Raw genomic sequence first — 22,601 nt, 5'->3', positions numbered from 1 at the left:
CCACAATCATGACGTTTTTCTCCAGGTTTTTGATGCACATGCATCACCTAGAACTACAAGATAATGGTTCACACAATTATGATCAAAGATCTGATACATTCTGGCGCATCTGTTTTTAACTTCACTTTGCACCACTATCTATTGTTAATAAATAAAGTGAGGGAACATTTAAAAAGTGAACGGTGAAGTTTGTCCACGTGTAAACAAGTAGAGATGTGTCCATATGAGAGAAGGGTTCAAGTGATATGGTCTAAGAAGAGCATTAGTAATTGCTTAAAAGAGATCAACTTATTGCAGGTTTCCTGCTACTAATGTACTTACTCTGTGTTCAAAGTTCTCTCATGACTATCTGCCCCTTAGGTATTATAATCAGATCATCAGTATGGCTTAGCTCTCCAAATTTTACATCAAGAATCTCTGCTAATGGGACTGAATTGTGGCCAACAGCGTTCTGTGTAGCCAGTGCTGTAAGTAGAAATTACTTGTAAAATCTCAACATTGCTTTTTTTCTAATGTTGCAATTAAGATATTGAAAAATGTTTAAGAAGTAACATTTTTCTCTGCACCCTTATTATCTATTTAAGATGATCAACTTGTAAGTTGTTTATCTGATAGCAATAAAGACATCTAAATTTTTGTCCCTTCCTCCTAGCAGATATGGATTCAGCTGTTCTACAGTGCCACATTCTGGTGGTTGTTCTGCTATGCTGTGGATGTTTACCTTATTGTAAAACGATCTTCTGGACTAAGGCAAGTTCACAGAGTAAATTATCTAAATAGTTTGTAACAGCATCATACATTGCAGACAGGAATAACCTTCAACTTGGGAGCTGTAGGCATCCATTAGTCTTGTGAGACCATGGATTTGCACTTTGGAAGGTTTCCAGGGCACAGGCCTGGGCAAGGTTGTATGGAAGACCAGCAGTTGCCCATGCTGCAGGTCTCCCCTCTCCACACCACCGATGTTGTCCAATGGAAGGGCGTTAAGACCCATACAGCTTGGCACCGGTGTCGCTGCAGAGCAATGTGTGGTTAAGTGCCTTGCTCAAGGACACACACACTGCCTCAGCCAAGGCTCAAATTAGCGACCTTAACCACTTGGCCACGCACTATAACTTGCGAATTATAGTATTAAAATTAATTTGCACTTTTTGTAATTTGGGGCTACATTTTTGAAGATTCAATTATTACACAAAAATATACCATAATAAGCTTAAGAATTCTTGCTGAAATAGTTGCATTCAATGTTAATTGAGTTATTTTCAGTGTTTATAAAAACTATTGACAGAGGTTGATTATAACACAATGTTTGTGTGACAATGGAAACACATTAGACAGTTTTAGATGGATAGAATGAGAGAACGTGAGGGAAGTTGGTGGTAGATCTTGTTTATGTGTAAAGAACCAAATGTGTGCAAATGAGAGAAGGGTTCAAGTGATGACTTTTTTAAAAAAAAAATTGGTAATTATTGAAACATGTCTGCTTATTGTGATTCTCCTCTTACTAATAATTTTCTTTTTTTTCTATTTTTTCAATTTTCTTTGGCTGCTTCTGCTCTCTTTCCCATCATACTACTGTCATGTTACATGTTACACTTAGTGAAGGGACTTTTGGAGATTTCTGAAGAGCAAATAATAAAGTGGTAATCATTCTCCACCAGTCATGATTCCCTTGTAGCTCCTCCAAATATAGTCATTATCTCTGCGTCGCTGACTAGAGTGGCAAATTTTAAAACTGGAGAGACACCAAGTTAATTTGAGGATACACTGAACAAAAATGCTGATGTTTGAGTGCAACATTATGGAGCATCTCTTGGTGAGATAATTAGCACTTGCTGCCTTCAGATATGTTCCCACCAAGCCACAGGGACATATAATGTACGATTAAAATTGTTCCCTATCACCCATTATGAAATAAATGTTTCATAAGTAATTAGTCCACAGCGATGAAGAGCATTTTCTAATTCTAGAACAGGAATCATATCTCATTTTATACAGCAATTCTACTTAGATTGTCTACAATGCAGCTTGTTAAGTAAAGACATACACTTACTGGCCACTTTATTAAGTACGTGCTAATGCAAATATCTAATCAGCCAGTCATGTGGCAGCAACTTAATGCATTACAGCATGCTGGCACAGTCAAGAGGTTTAATTGTTGCTCAGATGAAACATGAAGAAATGTGATCTTAGTGACTTTGACTGTGGAATAATTGGTGTCAGATGGGGTGGTTTGAGTATTTCAGAAACTGCTGATCTCCAGGGATTTTTCACACACAGCACTCTCTAGAGTTCACAGACAACAGTGTGTTAAACAAAAAATATCCAGTTAATGATAACCTTGTTAATGAAAGAGATCAGAGGAGAATGGCCAGAATGGTTCAAGCTGACAGGAAGGCTTCAGTAACTCAAGTAACTATGTGTTACAACAGTGGTGTGCAGAAGAGTATCTTTGAATGCACAGCACATTGAACCTTGAAGTGGATGGACTACAGCAGCAGAAGATCGTAAACATACATTCAGTGGCCATTCTGTTATATCCAGGAGGTACCTAATAAATTGGCCACTGAATGCGTAGTTTTAGATAATGGAACCTAAGAGTAATACTCAGACTCTCTGACTCTTAATGGGGGCGATGTGGTGCTGGTTGGAGCTGATGGAGGCCAATCTGTTTGTCTATAGCTGGTCTTGGGAAGGGTGGTCAGGACTGCCCCACAGTTAGAACATAGAACAGTACAACACAGGAATAGGCCATTCAGCCCACTATCATCTGTTGTCAACGAACAAGAATGTTCCAATGTTGGTTGTATTGTGAGGACAAGATTTGGAGGAGACCAATAGCTGAAGATTAGATTGGGGTGGCATAGCGGTTAGCACAATTGTTTTAGATTATGAGGACACTCAGTCCTCGTTTATTGTCATTTGGAAATGCATGCATTAAAAAATGATGCAACGTTCCTCCAGAGTGATATCACAAGAAAACACAGGACAAACCAAGACTAAAACTGACAAAACCACATAATTATAACATATAGTTACAACAGTGCAAAGCAATACCGTAATTTGATAAAGAGCAGATCATGAGCACGGTAAACAAAAAGCCAGCAATCACCAGTCGGGGTTTAATCCCTGCTACTGTTTGTAAAAGGTTTGTACGTTCCCTCTGTGACCATGTGGGTTTTCTCCAGTTTCCTCCCATATTGCAAAAGTTAGGATTAGTCAGTTGTGGGCATGCTATGTTGGCACTGGAAGCATGGCAACAGCACAATCGTTGCTGGTACACGTGACAAAGCCAATCTTTAATCTTTAGTATTCTTTAATTCCATACTGTTTTTAGCAATGTATTTATTAATTTTCGGTTCTCAAAAGCCATTTAACAAAAACCACTGAGTCATTTAGATTGTGGAGATTTCCAGATTGGACACCTGATCTGTGCTGCCAGAAAATCTGTCTGAGGGGGGTGCTCCAGGCAGAGACACAGCCAGTGTTTCATGTGTTTTGTACTAATTGATTGTGTACAGTTCTCATTGCCCCTTTGCACCAAGGGCGTGGGGGCTTTGGAAAGGGCACAGAAATTGCTTACCAGGATGCTGACTGGCGTAGAGTGCATAAGCTATAAGGAGAGGTTGAGCAAATTTCTCGTATTTTCTCTGGAACGCTGGAGGCTGAAGGGATTGAAGTGTACTGTAGACAGGGTAGACAACAATGTTCCGTCTAATTTTTTTACAGCTGCATGGTCCAACTATTGCTCAAAGCAGGACATTTTTACATGGCCTGTAAACTGTGCAGCACTTTAAATGCTTTTTTTGGTTATTATCTTTACTAAGAATATTGACTAGGCGATGTCAGTGTTCAGTAGGCCTACAGTTTATTAACAATGAGTTACTGACTTCCATTCTGTGTTTGTTGTTACAATTTGTAACAGTGTTGTATCTTGAAACACCGACAATGTAAGAATGTTGAAGCCCTAAAATGCTTCGAAGTAAAGGTTGTGGTACATTTATTATTTAGGAAGTTGATTGATTATATTCATTAACGTAATTACAGGATATTTCACAATTATAGTAGCATAATTTAAAAATTGTATTTACATTATATAAAATTCCAGCTGCATAGCAACAAAGGCTGTGTTAGTGGGAGCATTTCAGTTGCTGTGCGGCCGTGCACCTGAGCAGCTTAGAGGGAACAATGTAGACAAACTAATATTTGACATTTCTACCCAAGGGGAAAAATGTTTTTTCTCTCTCTGGGTAGAAATGGATACCAGGGATAGTGGTGGATGCAGATACAACGCCAATTAAAAGGTTTTCCCAGCAGATATTCAGCATTCAAGGATGTGGATCATATGCAGGCAGAGAAGATTGTTTAATTTGGCATCATATTCAGCAGAGACACTGTGGGTTGAAGGGCCTGTGCCTCTGCTGTACTATTTCCATATTTTTAACCCGACGTTGATCCATTTCTCCAGATTTTCTTTGCTTTAAAATTGTCTTGATTTACAAGATTATGAATTCTGTAATTTTGTTTTTTGTAATCTTGAGGTCCTGATGCATTCTGGTGTCTCTCCTCTTAATTTAGTCCTGCACTGTAATACCATAAGACAAGGGAGCAGAATTAGACTATTCAGCCCATTGAGTCTGTTCCGCCTCTCCATCATGGCTGATTCGTGAACCCTCTCAACCCCATTCTCAGGACTCTCCATGTAAACTTAATTATGTCCTTACCAATAAGTATGTTCTTTTCCTAACCATCAGTTCTTGCTTTTAGATAATATTCGTCCCTTTTAAACAATTATTTCTAATCATCAGCCCCATTAACTACTGAGCAGTTTGAGTTAGAGAAATGGATTTGTGAGCACGATTTTTTTTGGCGGGGGTGCAAAACGAACCCTTAGGGTACCTATGGCACAAGATATTTAACTACACCTTTCCACATTCCTCATTCATCTGCACAAATGTATTTCCAACAACAGTAAAGCAGCACTACCCAGGACACAGCAGGCTGAGTGATCCACAACTGGTGCATAGTGGCTGCAGTGTGAACCATCTACAACTTTCTCCTGTAGCAATTGGCCTCCCAAACTTGTGACCTCTACTGCTACAGATACTAAAAGCTTTTTTTAAGTTTATAAAGGGTAAAAGAGAGACAAGGGTAGATACAGGACAATAGAAAATAATGCTGGAGGTATTGTAATGAGAGACACAGAGATGGCAGAGGAACTGAATGCTTATTTTGCATCAGTATTCACAGTGGAAGACATCTGCAATATACTGGACACTCAAGAGCATCAGGGAAGTGAAGTTTGTGCAGTGAAAATTATGACTGAGAAGGTGCTCAGGAAGCTTAATGGTCTGAGGGTGGATTAATCTCCTGGACCTGATGGCATTCACCCTCGGGTTCTGAAGGAAGTAGCTGGAGAGATTGCGGAGGCATTAACAATGATCTTTCAAGAATCAATAGATTCTGGCATTGTACTGGATGACTGGAAAACTGCAAATGTTACTCCACTATTTAAGAAGGGTGGGAGGCAGCAGAAGGGAAATGATAGACCTGTCAGCCTGACATCAGTTGTTGGGAAGTTGTTGGAATCGATTGTTAGGAATGAGATTATGGAGTACCTGGAGGCACATGACAAGATAGGCCAAAGCCAGCATGGTTTCCTGAAAAGAAAATCCTGCCTGACAAACCTACTGCAATTTGAGGAAATTACAAGTAGGGTAGACAAAGGAGATGCAGTAGATATGGTGTACTTGGATTTTCAGAAGGCCTTTGATAAGGTGCCACACATGAGGCTGCTTGGCAAGATAAGAGCCCATGGAATTACAAGGAAATTACTAGCATGGGTGGAGCGTTGGCTGATCGGCAGAAAACAGAAAGTGGGAATAAAGGGATCCTATTCTGGCTGGCTGCCGGTTGCCAGTGGAGTTAGGTGGAGGAGAGGGTAGTGTTGAGGAAACAGAGAGCTTGCAGAGAGTCTTAGATAGTTTAGGGGAATGGGCAAAGAAGTGGCAAATGAAATACAATGTTGGAAAGTGTATGGTCATGCACTTTGGTCGAAGAAATAAACGGACAGACTATTATTTAGATGGGGAGAGAATTCAAAATGAAGAGATGCAAAGGGACTTGGGAGTCCTTGTTCAAGATACCCTAAAGGTTAACCTCCAGGCTGAGTTGGTGGTGAAGAAGGCAAATGCAATGTTGGCATTCATTTCTAGAGGTATAGAATATAAGAGCAGGGATGTGATGTTGAGGCACTCGTGAGACCACACTTGGAGTATTGTGTGCAGTTTTGGGCTCCTTATTTTAGAAAGGATATACTGACATTGGAGAAGGTTCAGAGAAGGTTCATGAGAATGGTTCTAGGAATGAAAGGGTTACTATATGAGGAATGTCTGGCAGCTCCTGGGCTGTATTCCCTGGAGTTCAGAAGAATGAAGGGGGATCTCATAGAAACATTCCAAATGTTAAAAGGCATAAACAGATTAGATATGACAAAGTTATTTCCCATGGTAGGGTAGTCTAGGCCAAGAGGGCATGACTTCAGGATTGAAGGATGTCCATTTAGAACTCAGATGCGGAGAAATTACTTTAATCAGAGGGTGGTAAATCTACGGAATTTGTTGCCACGAGTGGCTGTGGGGCCAAGTCATTGGGTGTATTTAAGGCAGAGATAGATAGGTTCTTGATTATCTAGGGCATCAAAGGGTATGGGGAGAAGGCAGGGGAGTGGGGATGACTGGAAGAATTAGATCAGCCCATGATTGAATGGCAGAGTAGACTCAATGGGCCGAATGGCCTACTTCTCCAATATCTTATGGTCTTACAGATGCATGGAAATGCATCAAGTCACAAAACGTTCCGGCTTGGAAATGCATCCCTGGTCTTCCATTGTCATCCCGGAATTCACTGGCCAACTACAGTATGGAAATACTTTCATAAGAAGGACTTGGAGGTTCAAGAAGGGGACTTGCCACGACCACCTTGACTGGAGACGGGTGATAAAGTTGGCCGAACTGATGTGCTCCAATGTTGGAAAGAAAACCCCGAATCTTGGACTGGATGCGGTGCTGGCAGGCGTGTAAATGTGTGGAGAGTTCCTGGAGCACTCTGCAGAGAGATAGAACCGAGATGGGTGGTGGTCTGCTATTTGCTATATAGCCTCCCAACCAATAGGGAGTAGCTGCCTAGCAAGAGGAGGCAACCTCATGGCCTGTCCCTACCACTCTGCCCCAACTCTTTCAGTGGCACACCCTGTTACCACTTACAATCACAGGAAAGGATGGGCTTCAAGCTCTGCATAACACCTCATGCCTAATTAGTTCATTATTCTGCTTTGTCCTATTGATCCACATCCGGACCCATAGCTCTCGATTCCCTATCCATGTGCTTATCCAAACACCTCTTAAATGTTGAAATTGAACCCATATCCATCACTTACGCTGGGAGCTTGTTCCACACTCGTAGCACCCCCTGAATGAAGAAGTTCCCCCTCAAGTTCCCCTTAAATATTTCACCTTTCTCCCTTAACCTATGACCTCTAGTTCTAGTCTCACCCAATGTCTGTGGGGGAAGGAAAAAAATATGGTTGCATTTACTCTATCTATGCCCCTCATAATTTTGTAGACCTTTATCAAATCTCTCCTCGTTCTCAGACATTCCAGGGAATCTACGGAGCAAGTATTTCACTGCAAACTGCCTTGTGAAAGCTGCCCTTTGAAGTCCTCATCTGAGACCTCTGCAGTGGAACTTGGACAGTGCTGCCCCCTGTCAGGTTTCCAGTGGTAATACCCTTCCCTTCCTTCCTCTGCCTCATCCCCCAGTCTTGTGCAGCCATCCCTTTGGAGAGGAAAGCATGGGCTGATAATCTTTACAACTGAAGATGTGGCACAGTATCCAAAGATGGGAATCTGTGGCCTCATGATGCCCTATAGTTTCTAGTTTCTAGAATATTACAGCAGGGACACAGGCCCATTGGCCAATTTAGTCCATAATGAACTTTTATACTGCCTAGTCCCATCGATCTGCACCTGTACCATAGCCCTCCATTCCCCTCTTGTCTATGTGCCTAAGCAAATTTCTCTTAAATGTTGAAATGAAACCTGCTTCCACCACTTCCACTGGCAGGTTGTTACACACTCTCACCACCCTCTGAGTGAAGAGGTTCTCCTTCATGTTCCCCTTAAGCATTTCACCTTTCACCCTTAACCCATAATCTCATCCAACCTCAGTGAAAAATGCCTGCTTGCTTTTACTCTTTCTATACCCCTCATAATTCTGTATACCTCTGTCTAATCTCAGCTCACTCTCCTGTGCTCCAGGGAGTAAAGTCCTAACCTATTCGATCTTTCCCTATAATTCAGGTCCACAAGTCCCTGCAATAGCCTTGTAAATTTTCTCTGCACTCTTTCAATCTTATTGATGTCTTTCCTGTAGGTAGGTGTCCAGAACGACACACTATGATCCAAATAGGGGTCCACCAAAGTCTTATACAACATTAAAATAATCCCAACTCCTGTACTCAATACTTTGATTTATGAAGGCCCATGTTCTAAAAGCCGTCTTTACAATTCTATCTACCTGTGACACCACTTGCAATGAATTATGGATCTGTATTCCCAGATCCCTTTGTTCAACCGCACTCTTAGTGGCCTACTGCTCATTGTGTAAGACTTACCCTGGTTTGTCCTCCTAAAGTGCAGCACTTCCCAATTGTTTGCTTTGAATTCAATCTTCCATTTTCATCCCATTTTTCCAGCTGGTCCAAATCCTGCTGCAATCTTTGATAGCCTTCCTCACTGTGCACTACGCCCCTGATCTTGGTGTCTTCTGCAACTTTGACCCTGCATCCTTCCATCTGAACTCTTTAACAGTTGCGCTTTGACTACTAATAGATATTAAAAGTTATTTGTTTTTTTTTTTAGTATCCTTGTGCTGTACCACATGTTGACCTGGGGTCTGGCAATCCTCTTGTGTGTCGAAGGTGTAGGCATGCTCTACTATCCTTCAATTTCCAGGTAGGTCCACATCCATGGAAGAGATACCTAATGGCAAAAGGGCATGGGTTTTAAGGTGAGGACTTCCAAGGTTAAGAGGGGACCTTCACTGAGAGGGTAGCTGGAATCTGGGACATGTGTTCTGAGAAGGTGGTAGAAGTAGATATTTTCACAACTTTTAAAAAGCATTTAGATGAGCACTTGAATTGCCAAGGCACTGTGGGCCTTGGGCCATACTGGTAAATGTGATTAGTACATTACAAATGATGGGAATTAAGACTCATGGGGGAAAGACAGGCAGGTGGAAAGACAGCCATTCAATAAGATCAACCATGATCTTACTAAATGGAGCAGGCTCAACGGGCCAGACAACCTACTCCTGCTCCTATTTCTTATGTTCTTATGTACATATAGGTACTTGATGGTCAGCAGGGAGCTGGTGGGCCAAAAGGTTTGTTTCAGTGCTCTATGACCCTGGGTAGGATTGGATGAGTTTTTTTTTCCCTCTTAACTTACACAAACTGGACACAGTTTAAAAAAATATTTTATGATTGTTTAACATTGCTGAACGCTACTTCACACACTTGACTGAAAAGGCAATAGTAGAATTTCAACACCTTCTGCAGCTTCTAAATTATATTATTCAAAGGTGTATCTTTCATGATGGTTAACAATTGTATCACAACACCCCTGGCATTGGGCTCAAGTTCAAGTTTATTGTCATAATCGTACATGGTATAAATGCCATGAAAATTGGCTTTTTGCAGCATTATAAACATTACAAGCATGTTAAAATACTTAAATTAACATAATTATACATTATTTACATGTCAAAATTAACATAATGACATTAGTGCATGAGTTCATTGGATAAGACCGTTAGACTTAGAGGAATTAGGCCATTCAGCCCATTGAATCTGCTCCACCATTCTATCATGGTTAATTTATTTTCCCTCTCAAACACACTTCCCTGCTTTTTTTGCTGTAACTTTTGACACCATTACTGATCAAATGCCTATCAACCTCTGCTTGACTTATACTCAATGACTTGACCTCCACAGCCATCTGTGACAGTGAATTGACAGATTCATCACCCTTTTCCTGAAAAAAGTTCATCCTCATCTCTGTTCTAAAGGATGTCCTTCTGTGTTAAGGCTGTGCTGAGACTTTCCCCCTATTGGAGACATCCTGTCCATGTCCACTCTGTCTTGGCCTTTCAATATTTCATAGGATTCAGTGAAATCACCCCTCATTCTTCTAAACTCCAGCAAGTACAGGCCCAGACCCAACAAATACCCCTAGTGTATTAACCCTTTCATTCCCAGAATCATTCTTACAAACCTCCTCTGGACCTTCTTTGCGTGTCATCCTAATCTGTCCAAGTCCTTCTGCAGGCTCCCTGCTTCCTCAATGCTACCTGCCCACCCACCTATCTTTGTATCATGCTCAAACTTGGCCAAAAGCCCATCAATTCCATCATCAAAATCGTTGACCTATAAAGTGGCCCAACGCGTCTGATGGGTGTACAGTAAAAGCGAACCTCCCTTCAGATGTTCTGCGGAGCGGTGAGTTGATTTGCCGATGAGCTGTTCCATCATCAAAGTATCAAAGTTCAAAGATGACAGTAAATCTAATACGGAAGTACATGTATGTCCCCATATATTACCTCAAGACTTATTTTCTTGCAGGCATTTACAGAAAAATAAAGAAATACAATAGAATTTAGGAAGAACTATAAACAACAAAGATTGACAAACAACCAGTGTGCAATGGAAGACAAATTGTGCAGATGATAATAAAAAAGTAAATAAATAATACTGAGTTGCAGAGTTCTTGAAAATGAGTTTATCGATGGTGGAGTCAGTTCCGTGTTGAGGTGAATGGAGTTATCCACACTGGTTCAGGAGCCAGATTGTGGGGTAATAACTGCTCCTGAACCTGGTGGTATGGGACCTGAGACTCCTGTACATCTAGAGCGGTGGTAATACTGAGAAGAGAGCGTGGCCTGGATGATGGGGTCCTTGACGATGGATGCTCCTTTCTTGTGGCAGCAATCCTTGTAAATGTTTTTGATGATGTGGAGGGCTTTGCCTGTGATGGGCTGGGCTGTATCCACTACCTTTTGCAGGCTTATCCATTCAAGGGATTTGGTGTTTCCATGTCAGGCCATGATACAACCAGTCAGGTCCACTGCGCATCTGTAGAAGCTGGTCAAAGTTTTAGACGTGACATGCCGAATCTTTGCAAACTTCTAAGAAAGTAGAGGCACAGTTTGTGATGGCACTTGCATGCTGGCCCCAGGACAGACCCCTGATATGGTCATGGCATATCATGTCATGGATCCCATAACTCACTCTCAAAAAAGATCAATGTACAGATCTGAGCCCCACACCGGTCTTCAATAAACTACTAAATGGTGGTCATAGGAGCAAGATAGTGGGAAACAGCTTTCAGATATCGACCAGCTTTTGAGTATATATCCAGATTAACACATGTAACTGATATTGTAATCCTCCTCTACTAGTGAGAAAACATTTAATTCTGACTTGTTTTTGTTCATTTAAGGTTTTAGGAGTTCTCACAAGCACATTCTTGTTGTAACATGAAACGTAGAACACTACAGTACAGTACAGGCCCTTCAGCCCACAATGTGTGCCAGGACATTTCAACTCAGTCTGAGACCATGTTTTGTGGTAGGCAGAATTACCCTACCACCAATTCCCAGGCATGGCTAACATAAATTTAATTATCTTTCAGCTGTGAAAATGGACTACAGCATGCAGTTCCACATTACGTCACCACCTATGCTCCACTGTTACTCGTTCTGTTTATTAACCCCATTCTGTTTGGGAAAGCTGCATCTGCAGGTAGGATCAATAAAGAGTTGTTCACTGTTGGTATGACTTATGCCAGAGTTGCTCATGAGTTCGTTTTCAACATTTAAAGAAGTGGCAATTCTTGGAGGCTTTTGGTGATTAATGAACTGTAAGGGCCTGAGGTTTAGTTTCCAGATTCTGCACAGGTTGGTCTCTGCTGAGGTACTATCGACCACAGCGCCTCTGGTTCACTGGGGAAAATTCAACCTCTGTGATTTTTATCCAGTTCCTTCCACTGGAAATTCCTGTACAGGCATTGGGCCTACTGTAATGTTGCCCATGGCTGACTTAGTGTGCTCACACTCCGAAGGAATAATATTCACGGGTAGTATAATGTCACCCATGAATCGGTATTTGCTCCACACCTCTGTCTCCCATCTTGTGTTACTAGCTAGATGTAAGCTACATACCATTCACCAGGAACTGCTTCATTCCACCAGTTTTTGGTGCTATCTGCTTTACCCTCTGTTTAACAGCATGAATTATAGAATTAAAGTGCACTTCTCTTTGATGAGTCACCATTGTCCTCCAGCTATCTGATTAGTGAATAAGAATCATGGGATTCCTGATGCCACAGACCTTGGCTTTCCTTGAAAAGTGGAAATGGAATTGTGTGATCCACAACTCCTTCCTTCTGCTAGTGATTGGCCCTGTGTAATCCCAATTCCTATTGGTGGCTTGTGGTGCCATTCTGCTCTCCATTCAAGCTGAGCAGAGAGTTGGCAGAGACTCATGGGAGGAATAATTCAAGGCCTTCGAGTGGCAGAAGGCGCAAACACAACCTGGTAAATGAGGAGTATAATTAATTTACCTGATGACTGAGGGCCATTTATTTGTGCCATGGGAGTGAGGGAGGGAGGGAGGGAGGGGAAAAAATTAATCTATTAAGTCATAAACACAAGAGATTCTGCAGATGCTGGAAACCTTGGGCAAGGCACAAAATGCTGGAGAGTCTTTGGAGGGGAATAAACAGTCGACATTTTAGACCAAAACCCTTCAGAAGGGTTGACTGTTTATTCTCCTCCATAGACACTGCCTGACTTGCTGAATTCCTCCAACATTTTGTGTGTGCATTTACAGTGCCTATAAAAAGTATTCATCCCCCCTTCCCTGAAGTTTTCATGTTTTATTGTTTCACAACATTGAATCACAGTAGAGTTAATTTGGCTTTTTTATGCTGATAAACAGAAAAAAACTCTCATGTCAAAGTGAAACCAAATCTCTACAAAGTGATCTAAATTAATTACAAATATAAAACACAAAATAATTGTTGCATAAGTATTCGCTCCTTTTAATATGACACACCAAATCATCACTGGGGTGCAGCCAACTGGTTCTAAAAGTCACGTAATTAGTTAAATGGAGATCACCCGTGTGCAGTCAATGTGTTTCAATTGATTGTAGTAAAAATACACCTGTATCTGGAAGGTCCAATTGCTGATGAATCAGTATCCTGGCAATAACTACACCATGAAGACAAAAGAACACTCAAAGTTACTTTGTGAAAAGCACAAGTCAGGAGATGGAAACAAGAAAATTTCCAAGTCATTAAATGCTCCTTGGAGTACAGTTAAGTCAATCATCAAGAAATGGAAAGAATATGGCACAGCTGTAAATCTGCCAAAAGCAGGTCGTCCTCAAAAACTGAGTGACCATGCAAGAAGGGGACTAGTGAGGGAGGCCACCAAGAGACTTATGACAACTCTTGGAGGAGTTACAAGCTTCAGTGGCTGAGATGGGAAAGACTGTGCATACACCAACTGTTGCCCAGGTGCTTCATCAGTTGCAACTTTATGGGAGAGTGGCAACGTGAAGGCCACAATTGAAAAAAACTCACATGAAAACTCAGCTAGTGTTTGCCAGAGGATGTGGGAGACTCTGAAGTCAGCTGGAAGAATGTTCTTTGGTCTGATGAAATGAAAATTGAACTTTTAGCTATCAGATTAAACGTTGTGTTTAGCGTAAGCCGAACACAGCACATCATCAAAAAACAAACCATCCCTACCATGAGGCATGGTGGTGGCCGTATGATGCTGTGGGGATACTTCACTGCAGCAGGTCCTGGGAGGCTTGTGAAGGTAGAGGGTAAAATGAATGCAACAAAATACAGGGAAATCCTGGAGGAAAACCTATTGCGGTCTGCAAGAGAACTGCGACTTGGGAGAAGATTTGTTTTCCAGCAAGAGTGAGCTAAAGCCAAAGCTACACAGGAATGGCTTAAAAACAACTAAGTTAATATCCTGGAGTGGCCAACTCAGAGTCCAGACCTCAATCCAGTTGAGAATTTTGTGGCTGGATTTGAAAAGGGCTGTTCACTCACGATCCCCATGCAATCTGACAGAGCTTGAGCAGTTTTGTAAAGAAGAATGGGGAAAAATTGCAGGGTCCGGATGTGCAAAGCTGATAGAGACCTATCCACACAGACTCAAGGCTGCAATTGCTACCAAAGGTGCATCTACTAAATACTGACTTCATGGCGATGAATAATTATGCAATCAATAATCTGGGTTTAATAATTGTAATAAATTTAGACCAAATTTGTAGAAATTTGTTTTCACTTTGACACGAAAGAGTCTTTTCTATTGATCAGTGTTAAAAAAGGCAAATTAAATTCACTGTGATTCAATGTTGTAAAACAACAAAACATGAGAATGTCTGCGGGGGGCGAGGGGAATACTTCTTATAGGCACTGTATTAATTCACCAGGCAGCATGTTTTCACTTGCCTGTGGAAGCTGTGGTGTGCAATTCACTGAGGAAACTAACACTGTCAGTCAGTTTCTTTCAATTTGGATCACTATATGCTGTATATGATAGTATTTCTGAATGTAATAATATTGTAGGATTCTGCATGTGAGTGATCCATCTGATCTGTGCTGATTTAAACATAGAAACATAGAAAATAGGTGCAGGAGTAGGCCATTCGGCCCTTCGAGCCTGCACCGCCATTTATTATGATCATGGCTGATCATCCAACTCAGAACCCCGCCCCAGCCTTCCCTCCATACCCCCTGATCCCCGTAGCCACAAGGGCCATACTTGTATGTATATGTTAAGATGTTCTATGCCATGGGGTTCAAAGGAAGTCCTTTATTTTTCAGTTTCTTCATTGCTGAAGGGAAGACAGGGTATCTACACAGAAAATGAAAGGCGTTTGTCAACAGAGATTAAATTAAGGTTTTTCAAGATTCTGCTTGTGTTTATTATTTGGTAAGAGATGGCATTTAACTACCTTGGCTATTCTGTATCATTTGAACTTACTAACAGGATTTTCTTTTCATCCAAGATTCCTGTAATGCATGTTTGTGCAGTGATGTGCACTACCAAGATGAAATGAGCACATTGGAGCAGGAGTAGAACATTTAGTTCTTTTGATCCTGCCATGCTTGATCTCAATCTTAGTGCCTACTGCAATATCTCTTCAAAACCTTCCTCCACATGAAATAGCCTGATCTCAGTTATAAGCCCTCATAAAGCACACAAAGCAGGACTTAACAATGAAGGGTCCAGTAATTATGAGGATCGTTTGCTGTTGAAACCAATGGTTTCTGCAATACTGTGGGGAGGTGGGTGTCATCGCCGGTCAGGGTTTCTATAGTCAGTAGTGGTAATGGCCCAAAACAAAGGCTATTTTGTCCATTGAGTTCATTTCAGCTCCCTCGTGAAAATGTTATTCAGTCCATACGATATAGGAGCAGAATTAGGCCACTCAGCCCATTGAATCTGCTCTGCCATTCCATCATGGCTGATGTAATACCCTTCAACCCATTCTCCTGCCTTCTCCCCATAACCTTTGATGCCCTGACTAATCAGGAACCTATCAACCTCTGCCTTAAATATACTCAATGACTTGGCCTGCACAGCTGTCCGTGGCAATGAATTCCACAGACTCACCACCCTCCATTTTAAAAAAGAAAAATGTTCTCATCTATGTTCAGAATGGACATCTCCCTATTCTGAGATTGTGCCCTCTGGTCCTAGACTCACCCATTATAGGAAACATCCTCTCCACATTCACTCCATCCAGGCATTTCAGTATTCGATAGGTTTCAATGAGTCCCCCCCCCCCCCCCCACCACCACTCTATTCTTCTAAACTCCAGTGAGTACAGACCCAGAGCCATCAAATATTCCTCACACATTAACACTTTCATTCCTGGAACCGTTCTCATGAACCTCCTGTGAGCCCCCTCAATGCCAGCACAGCTTTTCTTCGATAAAGTGCCCAAAACTGCACAAACCCTTCAAGCGCAGGCTGACTTGTGCTTTGTAAAGTTTCAACATTACATCCTTGTTTTTATATTTTAGTCCTCTTGAAATGAATGCTAATATTACATTTGCCATCCTCACCACCAACTCAGCCAGCAAGTTCTGCACAAGGACTCCCAAGACCCTTTGCACTTCAGATTTTTTGAATTTTCTCTCCATTTAGGAAATATACTACGCCTTTATTCTTTCTTCTAAAGTGCCTGACCATACACTTCCTGACACTATATTCCATCTACCACCTCTTTGCCCATTCTCCCAATCTGTCTAAGTCCATCTGCAGACTCCCTGCTTCCTCAGCACAACCTGACCCTCCACCTATCTTTGTACTGTCTGCAAACTTGGCCATAAAGCCATTAATTCCAGCATCCAAATCATTGACACATAACATGAAAAAAGGGGTCCCAATGCAGACTCCTTCGGAGCACCCTCTTTTTTTTCTAACTCCTTGCCTCCTGCCAGTGAGCCAATTGTCTACCCATGCCAGTATCTTTCCTGCAATACCATGGACTCTCAACTTGTTAAGCAGCCTCATGTGTGGCGCCTTGTCAAAGGCCATCTGATAATCGAAGTAATCACTATCCACTGACTCTCCTTTGTCTTCCCTGCCCATTATTTCCTCAAAGAATTCCAGTAGATGTATCTGGCAAGATTTCCCCTTAAGGAAACTATACTGACTTTGGCTTGCTTTATCAAGTGCCTCCAAGTATCCTGAAACCTCATCCTTAATAATGGACTCAAACACCTTCCCAGCCACTGAAGTTGGGCTAATTGGTCTTTAATTTCCTTTCTTCTGCCTTCCTCCCTTCTTAAAAGAGTGGAGTGGCTTTTGCAATCTTCCAGTCCTCTGGAATCATTCCAGAATCTAGTGATTCTTGAAAGATCAAAACTAATGCCTCCACAATTTCTTCATCTCCCACTTTCAGAACCCTCAGGTGTAGTCCATCTGGTCCATGTAACATATCTACTTCCAGCTTTCCAAGCACCTTCTCCTTAGTAATAGCAATTAATCTCACTTCTGCCCTCTGACACTTGAATTTCTCGCATACTGACGTAGAATACTTAATTTCATCTGCCATTTCTCTGTCCCTCATTACTACCTCCAAGAGTAGTTTTCCAGTGGTCCAATATCAGCTGTCACCTCTTTTGTACTATTTGTATGTGTTTAACAAAAAAACTTTTTGATATAATTGGCTAGCTTACCTTCATATTTCATCTTTTCTCTCCTTATGGTTTCTTTAGTTGTCTTCTGTTGGTTTTTAAAAGCTTCCCAATCCTCTAATTTCCTACTATTTTTTGATAAATTGTATGCCCTATCTTTTGCTTTTATGCTGTCTTTGACTACCTTGTCAGCCACAGTTGTATCATCCTTCCTTTAGAAAACTTCTTCACCTTTGGGATGTATTTATTCTCTGCCCTCTGAATTGCCTACATTACCTCTAGCTATTAACCAGCTCCTCTCCTGTACCTCTGTAATTCCCTTTACACCACTGTAATACTGATACATCTGACTTTATTTTCATTCCCTCTCAAACTGCGGGGTGAATTCTATCATATTACAATCACTGCCTCCTAAGGGTTCCTTTACCTTAAGCTTACTAATCAAAACTGGTTATTGCACAACACCCAATCCAGAACTGCCTTCCCCCTAGTGGGATCAACCACAAAGTGCTGTAAAAAGCAATCTCATAGGCATTCTACAAATTCTCTGTCTTGGGGTTTCAGCACTAACCCGATTTTCCTAATCTACCTGCATATTGATATGCCTCATGACTATCATAACATTGCCCTTATTACATGGCTTTTCTATTTCCCATTTGAAATTTTTATCCCATATCCTGGCTACTATTTGCAGACCAGTATATAAATCCCATCAAGGCCAGAATAGTTAGTGGAGAGGTTGTGGAGACAGATGTTGGTAAGACCTCAAACAAAGTCAAGAATCAAAAAATTGAGCATGGTGTGACTAGCGTCCTAAGGTCCATACTGTATATTTCAATGCAAGAAGTATTGTAGGAAAGACAGATGAGTTCAGAGCTTGGATCAACAGCTGGAATTATGACATTGTAGCCATTAGTGAGACTTGGTTGCAGGAGGGGCAGGACTGACAGCTCAATATTCTGACATTCTGTTATTTTAGGCATGACAAAGTGGGAGGGATTACCAGTCAGTAAAAATGTCACTCTGGTGCTCTGTCAGGCTAGACTGGAGAACTCGTCATTATGGGTGGAACTCAGAAATAAGAAAGGTATGAGCATGTTAATGGGATTGTGTTACAGACTATCTGATAGTCCTAGGGATTTAAATGAACAAATTTGTAGCGGGATCACAGACTGCTGCAAGAAACTTGAATTTGTTATACTAGGTGATTATAACTTTCCACATATTGACTAGGAGTCCTACACTGTAAAAGGACTAAATGGGATAGAGTTTGCCAAATGTGTTTGGAAAAGTTTCCTTCATTAGTACATAGAAGTCCCAACAAGAGAGCGTGCAATACTGGATCTGCGATTAGGGAATGAGACAGGGCAGGTGACAGAAGTTTGTGTAGGAGGAACACTTTGCATCCAGTGACCACAATGCCATTAGTTCCAAAGCAAATATGCAAAATGATCGGTCTGGTCCACAGTTTGAGATTCTAAATTGCAGAAAGGCCAATTTTGATGGTATCAGAAATGACCTGGCAAGTGTGGATTCGGACAGGCTGTTTTCTGGCAAAGGTGTACTTGGAAAGTAGGAAGCCTCAAAAACTAAATTTTGGGAGTGCAAAGCTTGTATGTGTCTGTCCGAATAAAAGGTAAAGATAACAAGTGTAGGGAACCTTGTTTTTCAAGAGGTATTGAGGCCCTAGTTAAGAGAAACAAAGAAGGTGAATAGCAGGTTAAGCAGGTAAGAACAAATGAGGTGCTTATGGAGTGTAAGAAATTCAAGTGAACACTTAAGAAAGAAATCAGGAGGGCAAAAAGAAGGCATGAAGTTTCTCAGCAGGCAAGGTGAAGGAGAATCTTAAGAGATTCTATAGCTATTTTTAAGAGTAAAAAGAATTCAAGGAACAAAATTGGGTCTCTGAAGACGAGAATGTTAATTCATGTGTGGAGCCAAAACAGATGGGGGGGGATCTTAAATTATTTTTTTGCATCTGTATTTACTCAGGAGACAGACCCGGAGTCTATAGAAATGAGGCAAAGAGGCATCAACTTCATAGACCCTATACAGATTAGAGAAAGAGCTGTTTGCTGTCCTGAGGCAAATCAGGGTGGATAAATCCCCAGGGCCTGACAAGGTGTTCCCTCAGACCCTACAGGAGGCAAGTGCAGAAATTGCTGGAGCCCTAGCACAGATATTTAATTCTTCCTTAGTGACAGGAGAGGTACCCAAGGACTGGAGGATAGCCAATGATGTTCCACTGTTCTTTTAAAAAATAGGCTCTAAACAGAAACTGAGAAATTATTGAGTTGTGAGTCTGGCATCAGTTGTGTGAAAATTATTGGAAGGTATTCTAAGGGACCGGATATAGAAGTATTCAGATAGACATGGATTGATTAAGGATAGTCATGCAGGCTAGATCATGTCTAACCAATTTTATAGAGTTTTTTGAGGAAGTTGCCAGAAAAGTGGATGAAGGCAAGGCAGTGGATGTTGTCTGCATGGACTTTCGCAAGGCCTTTGACAAGGGACCGCATGAGAGGTTGGTCAAGAAGGTTCAGTCACTTACAATTCAAGATGAGATTATATTGAGTATAAGAGCTGGAATGTTATGATGAGGTTGTATAAGGCATTGGTGAGGCCGAATCTGGAGTATTGTATTCAGTTTTGGTCACCAAATTACAGGAAGGATATAAATAAGGTTGAAAGAGTACAGAGAAGGTTTACAAGGATGTTGTCGGGACTTGAGAAACTCAGTTACAGAGAAAAGTTGAATAGGTTAGGACTTTATTCCCTGGAGCATAGAAGAATGAGGGGAGATTTGATAGAGGTATATAAAATTATGATGGGTATAGATAGAGTGAATGCAAGCAGGCTTTTTCCACTGAGGTAAGGGGAGAAAAAAACCAGAGGACATGGGTTAAGGGTGAAGGGAGAAAAGTTTAAAGGGAATACGGGGGAGGCTTCTTCACACAGAGAGTGGTGGGAGTGTGGAATGAACTACCAGACGAGGTGGTAAATGCAGGTTCTTTTTTAACATTTAGGAATAAATTGGACAGATACATGGATGGGAGCTGTATGGAGGGATATGGTCCGTGTGCAGGTCAGTGGGACTAGGCAGAAAATGGTTCGGCACAGCCAAGAAGGGCCAAAAGGCCTGTTTCTGTGCTGTAGTTTTTCTATGGTTTCTATTAGACATTGGCTTTGTGGGAGAAGCCGGAGAGTATTAGTAGGGGGTTGCCTCTCTGACTGGAGACCAGTGACTAGTGGTGTACTGCAAGGATTAGTGCTGGGTCCTCTGTTGTTTGTCATCTATATCAATGATCTGGATGAAAATGTGGTTAACTGGACCAGCAGATTTGTGGAGAACATCAAGATTGGGGGTGTAGTGGATGGTGAGGAAGGCTATCATGGCTTGCAGAGGGATCTGCATCAGCTGGAAAAATGGACTGAAAAAGGGCAATTGGAATTTAATGAAGACAAGTGTGAGATTTTGTGCTTCATTAGGAGCAACCAGGGTAGGTCTTACACAGTGAATGGTAGTGCACTGAGGAGTGTGGTAGAACAAAGGGATCTGGGAATACAGGTCCATAATTCATTGAAAGTGTCATCACAGGTAGATAGGGTCATATAGAAAGCTTTTGGCACTTTGGCCTTCATAAATCAAAGTATTGAGTCCAGTGATGGGATGCTATGTTGAGTTCTAATTTGGAGTATTGTGTGCAGTTTTGGTCACCTAGCTACAGGAAAGATGTAAACAAGATTGAAAGAGTACAGAGAAAATTTAAGGATGGTGCCAGGTCTGGAAGACCTGGGTTATAAGGAAAGATTGAATCGGTTAGGACTGTATTCCTTAGAACGTAGAAGACTGAGAGGGGATTTGATAGAGGTATACAAAGTTATGAGGGGTATAGATCAGGTAAATGAAAACAGGTTTTTTTTTCCCACTGAGTTTAGGTGGGATTGCAACTAGAGGTCACGGGTTAAGGGTGAAAGGTTTTAAGGGAAGCATGAGAGGAAGCTTCTTCACTCAGAGGGTCATGAGAGTGTGGAATGAGCTGCCAGCACAAGTGGTGCATGCAAGCTCAATTTCAACATTTAAAAGAAGTTTGGATAGGTACATGGGTAGTAGGGATATGGAACACTATGGTCCTGGTGCAAGTCGATGGGAGTTGGCAATTTAAATGGTTTTGGCATGGACTAGGTGGGCTAAAGGGTCTGCTTTTGTGCTGTACTTCTCTATGACTCTGATCTCATGTCCCTTCGTTCTAGGGATTTGATTTCATTTCTTTTCTACCACAGAGCCAAATTACCCACTCTGCCTACCTGTCTAGCCTTTCAATACAATGTGTATCCTTGGATGTTGAGCTACCAAATATGATCTTCTTTCATTCATGACTCAGTGAAGCCATGACAATGTCATACCTGCCAATCTCTAACTGCGCATTTCATCTACCTTATTCCATATACTGTATGCATTCAAATATAACACCCTTGGTATTGCCTTTATCACCCTTTTTGATTTTTGCACTTCAACTCATGATGTTGACTGCAGTTTTGCCCCATCATCTGCCTGTCCTTCCTCACGGTGTCACTGCACCCTGCATTGACTTGTATACCAACTGCCTCATTCTCAGCCCTTTAAATCTGGTTCCCATCCCCCGGACAACTTAGTTTAAACCCTCCCCAGCAGCTCTAGCAAATGCCACCAAGGTTATGGTCCTCGGGTTGGTTATTAGTCTCCCAGTCGTTTCCCAAATTCTTTTCCTGCACACCTGGAAACTGTGTAGCCTCGAGAGCTTATTTTGAACTTTACAGGTAGCAAGACCCAGGTCACCATTATTCTGCCTTTTTTAAAAAAAAAGTCCCTCACAAACCCGACTTCTTATACGTTTGATTTTTCAGAATTGGGCGGGGGACTTTGGAATCCCTTCATTATGATTGCTTTATTCCAGATATGACAGTGCTGATAACAAATCATCATCTATTTCTTTCATTAGGTAGAAAGATTGGGGATTCTGTAGGAGGGAAGGGTCGGATTCATTTTTGAGTAAAGGGTCGACACAACATTGTCGGCTGAAGGGTCTGTACTGTGTTGTTAATGTTCTAGATCCTAGCGCTGCATTTCAGAAATGGATAGTGTTTATTTAGTGTACAGCACAGCTAAATTACATGTATGTTGCATGCTACAAATTGTGATTGCTGCTTGTTCCATTTTAAACAACTGGAGCTACTACTGCAGTGGGCTTCTCGGAGAAAGTGCATGGCTGTCAGTCAGAATCAGGTTTAATATCACTGGCATATAATATCATTTAATTGCAA

The 22,601-nt window shown here is 41.5% G+C and overlaps 1 protein-coding gene across 1 annotated transcript in view; it reads left to right on the top strand.

The window, feature by feature from the left end:
* The window catches only part of gpr143 (G protein-coupled receptor 143), a 49,625-nt gene that overhangs the window by 12,525 nt on the left and 14,499 nt on the right, over positions 1-22,601 (top strand). The window contains exons 2-6 of the mRNA XM_072264216.1: positions 361-467; positions 656-750; positions 8,922-9,014; positions 11,751-11,860; positions 14,970-15,078. Coding sequence (XP_072120317.1) covers positions 361-467; positions 656-750; positions 8,922-9,014; positions 11,751-11,860; positions 14,970-15,078 — 514 coding nt within the window. The remainder of the gene's footprint in view (positions 1-360; positions 468-655; positions 751-8,921; positions 9,015-11,750; positions 11,861-14,969; positions 15,079-22,601) is intronic.

This window comes from Mobula birostris, chromosome 7 (assembly GCF_030028105.1).
Source record: "Mobula birostris isolate sMobBir1 chromosome 7, sMobBir1.hap1, whole genome shotgun sequence".
NCBI lineage: Eukaryota > Metazoa > Chordata > Chondrichthyes > Myliobatiformes > Myliobatidae > Mobula > Mobula birostris.
This window is presented reverse-complemented; position numbering and strand designations above follow the sequence as displayed.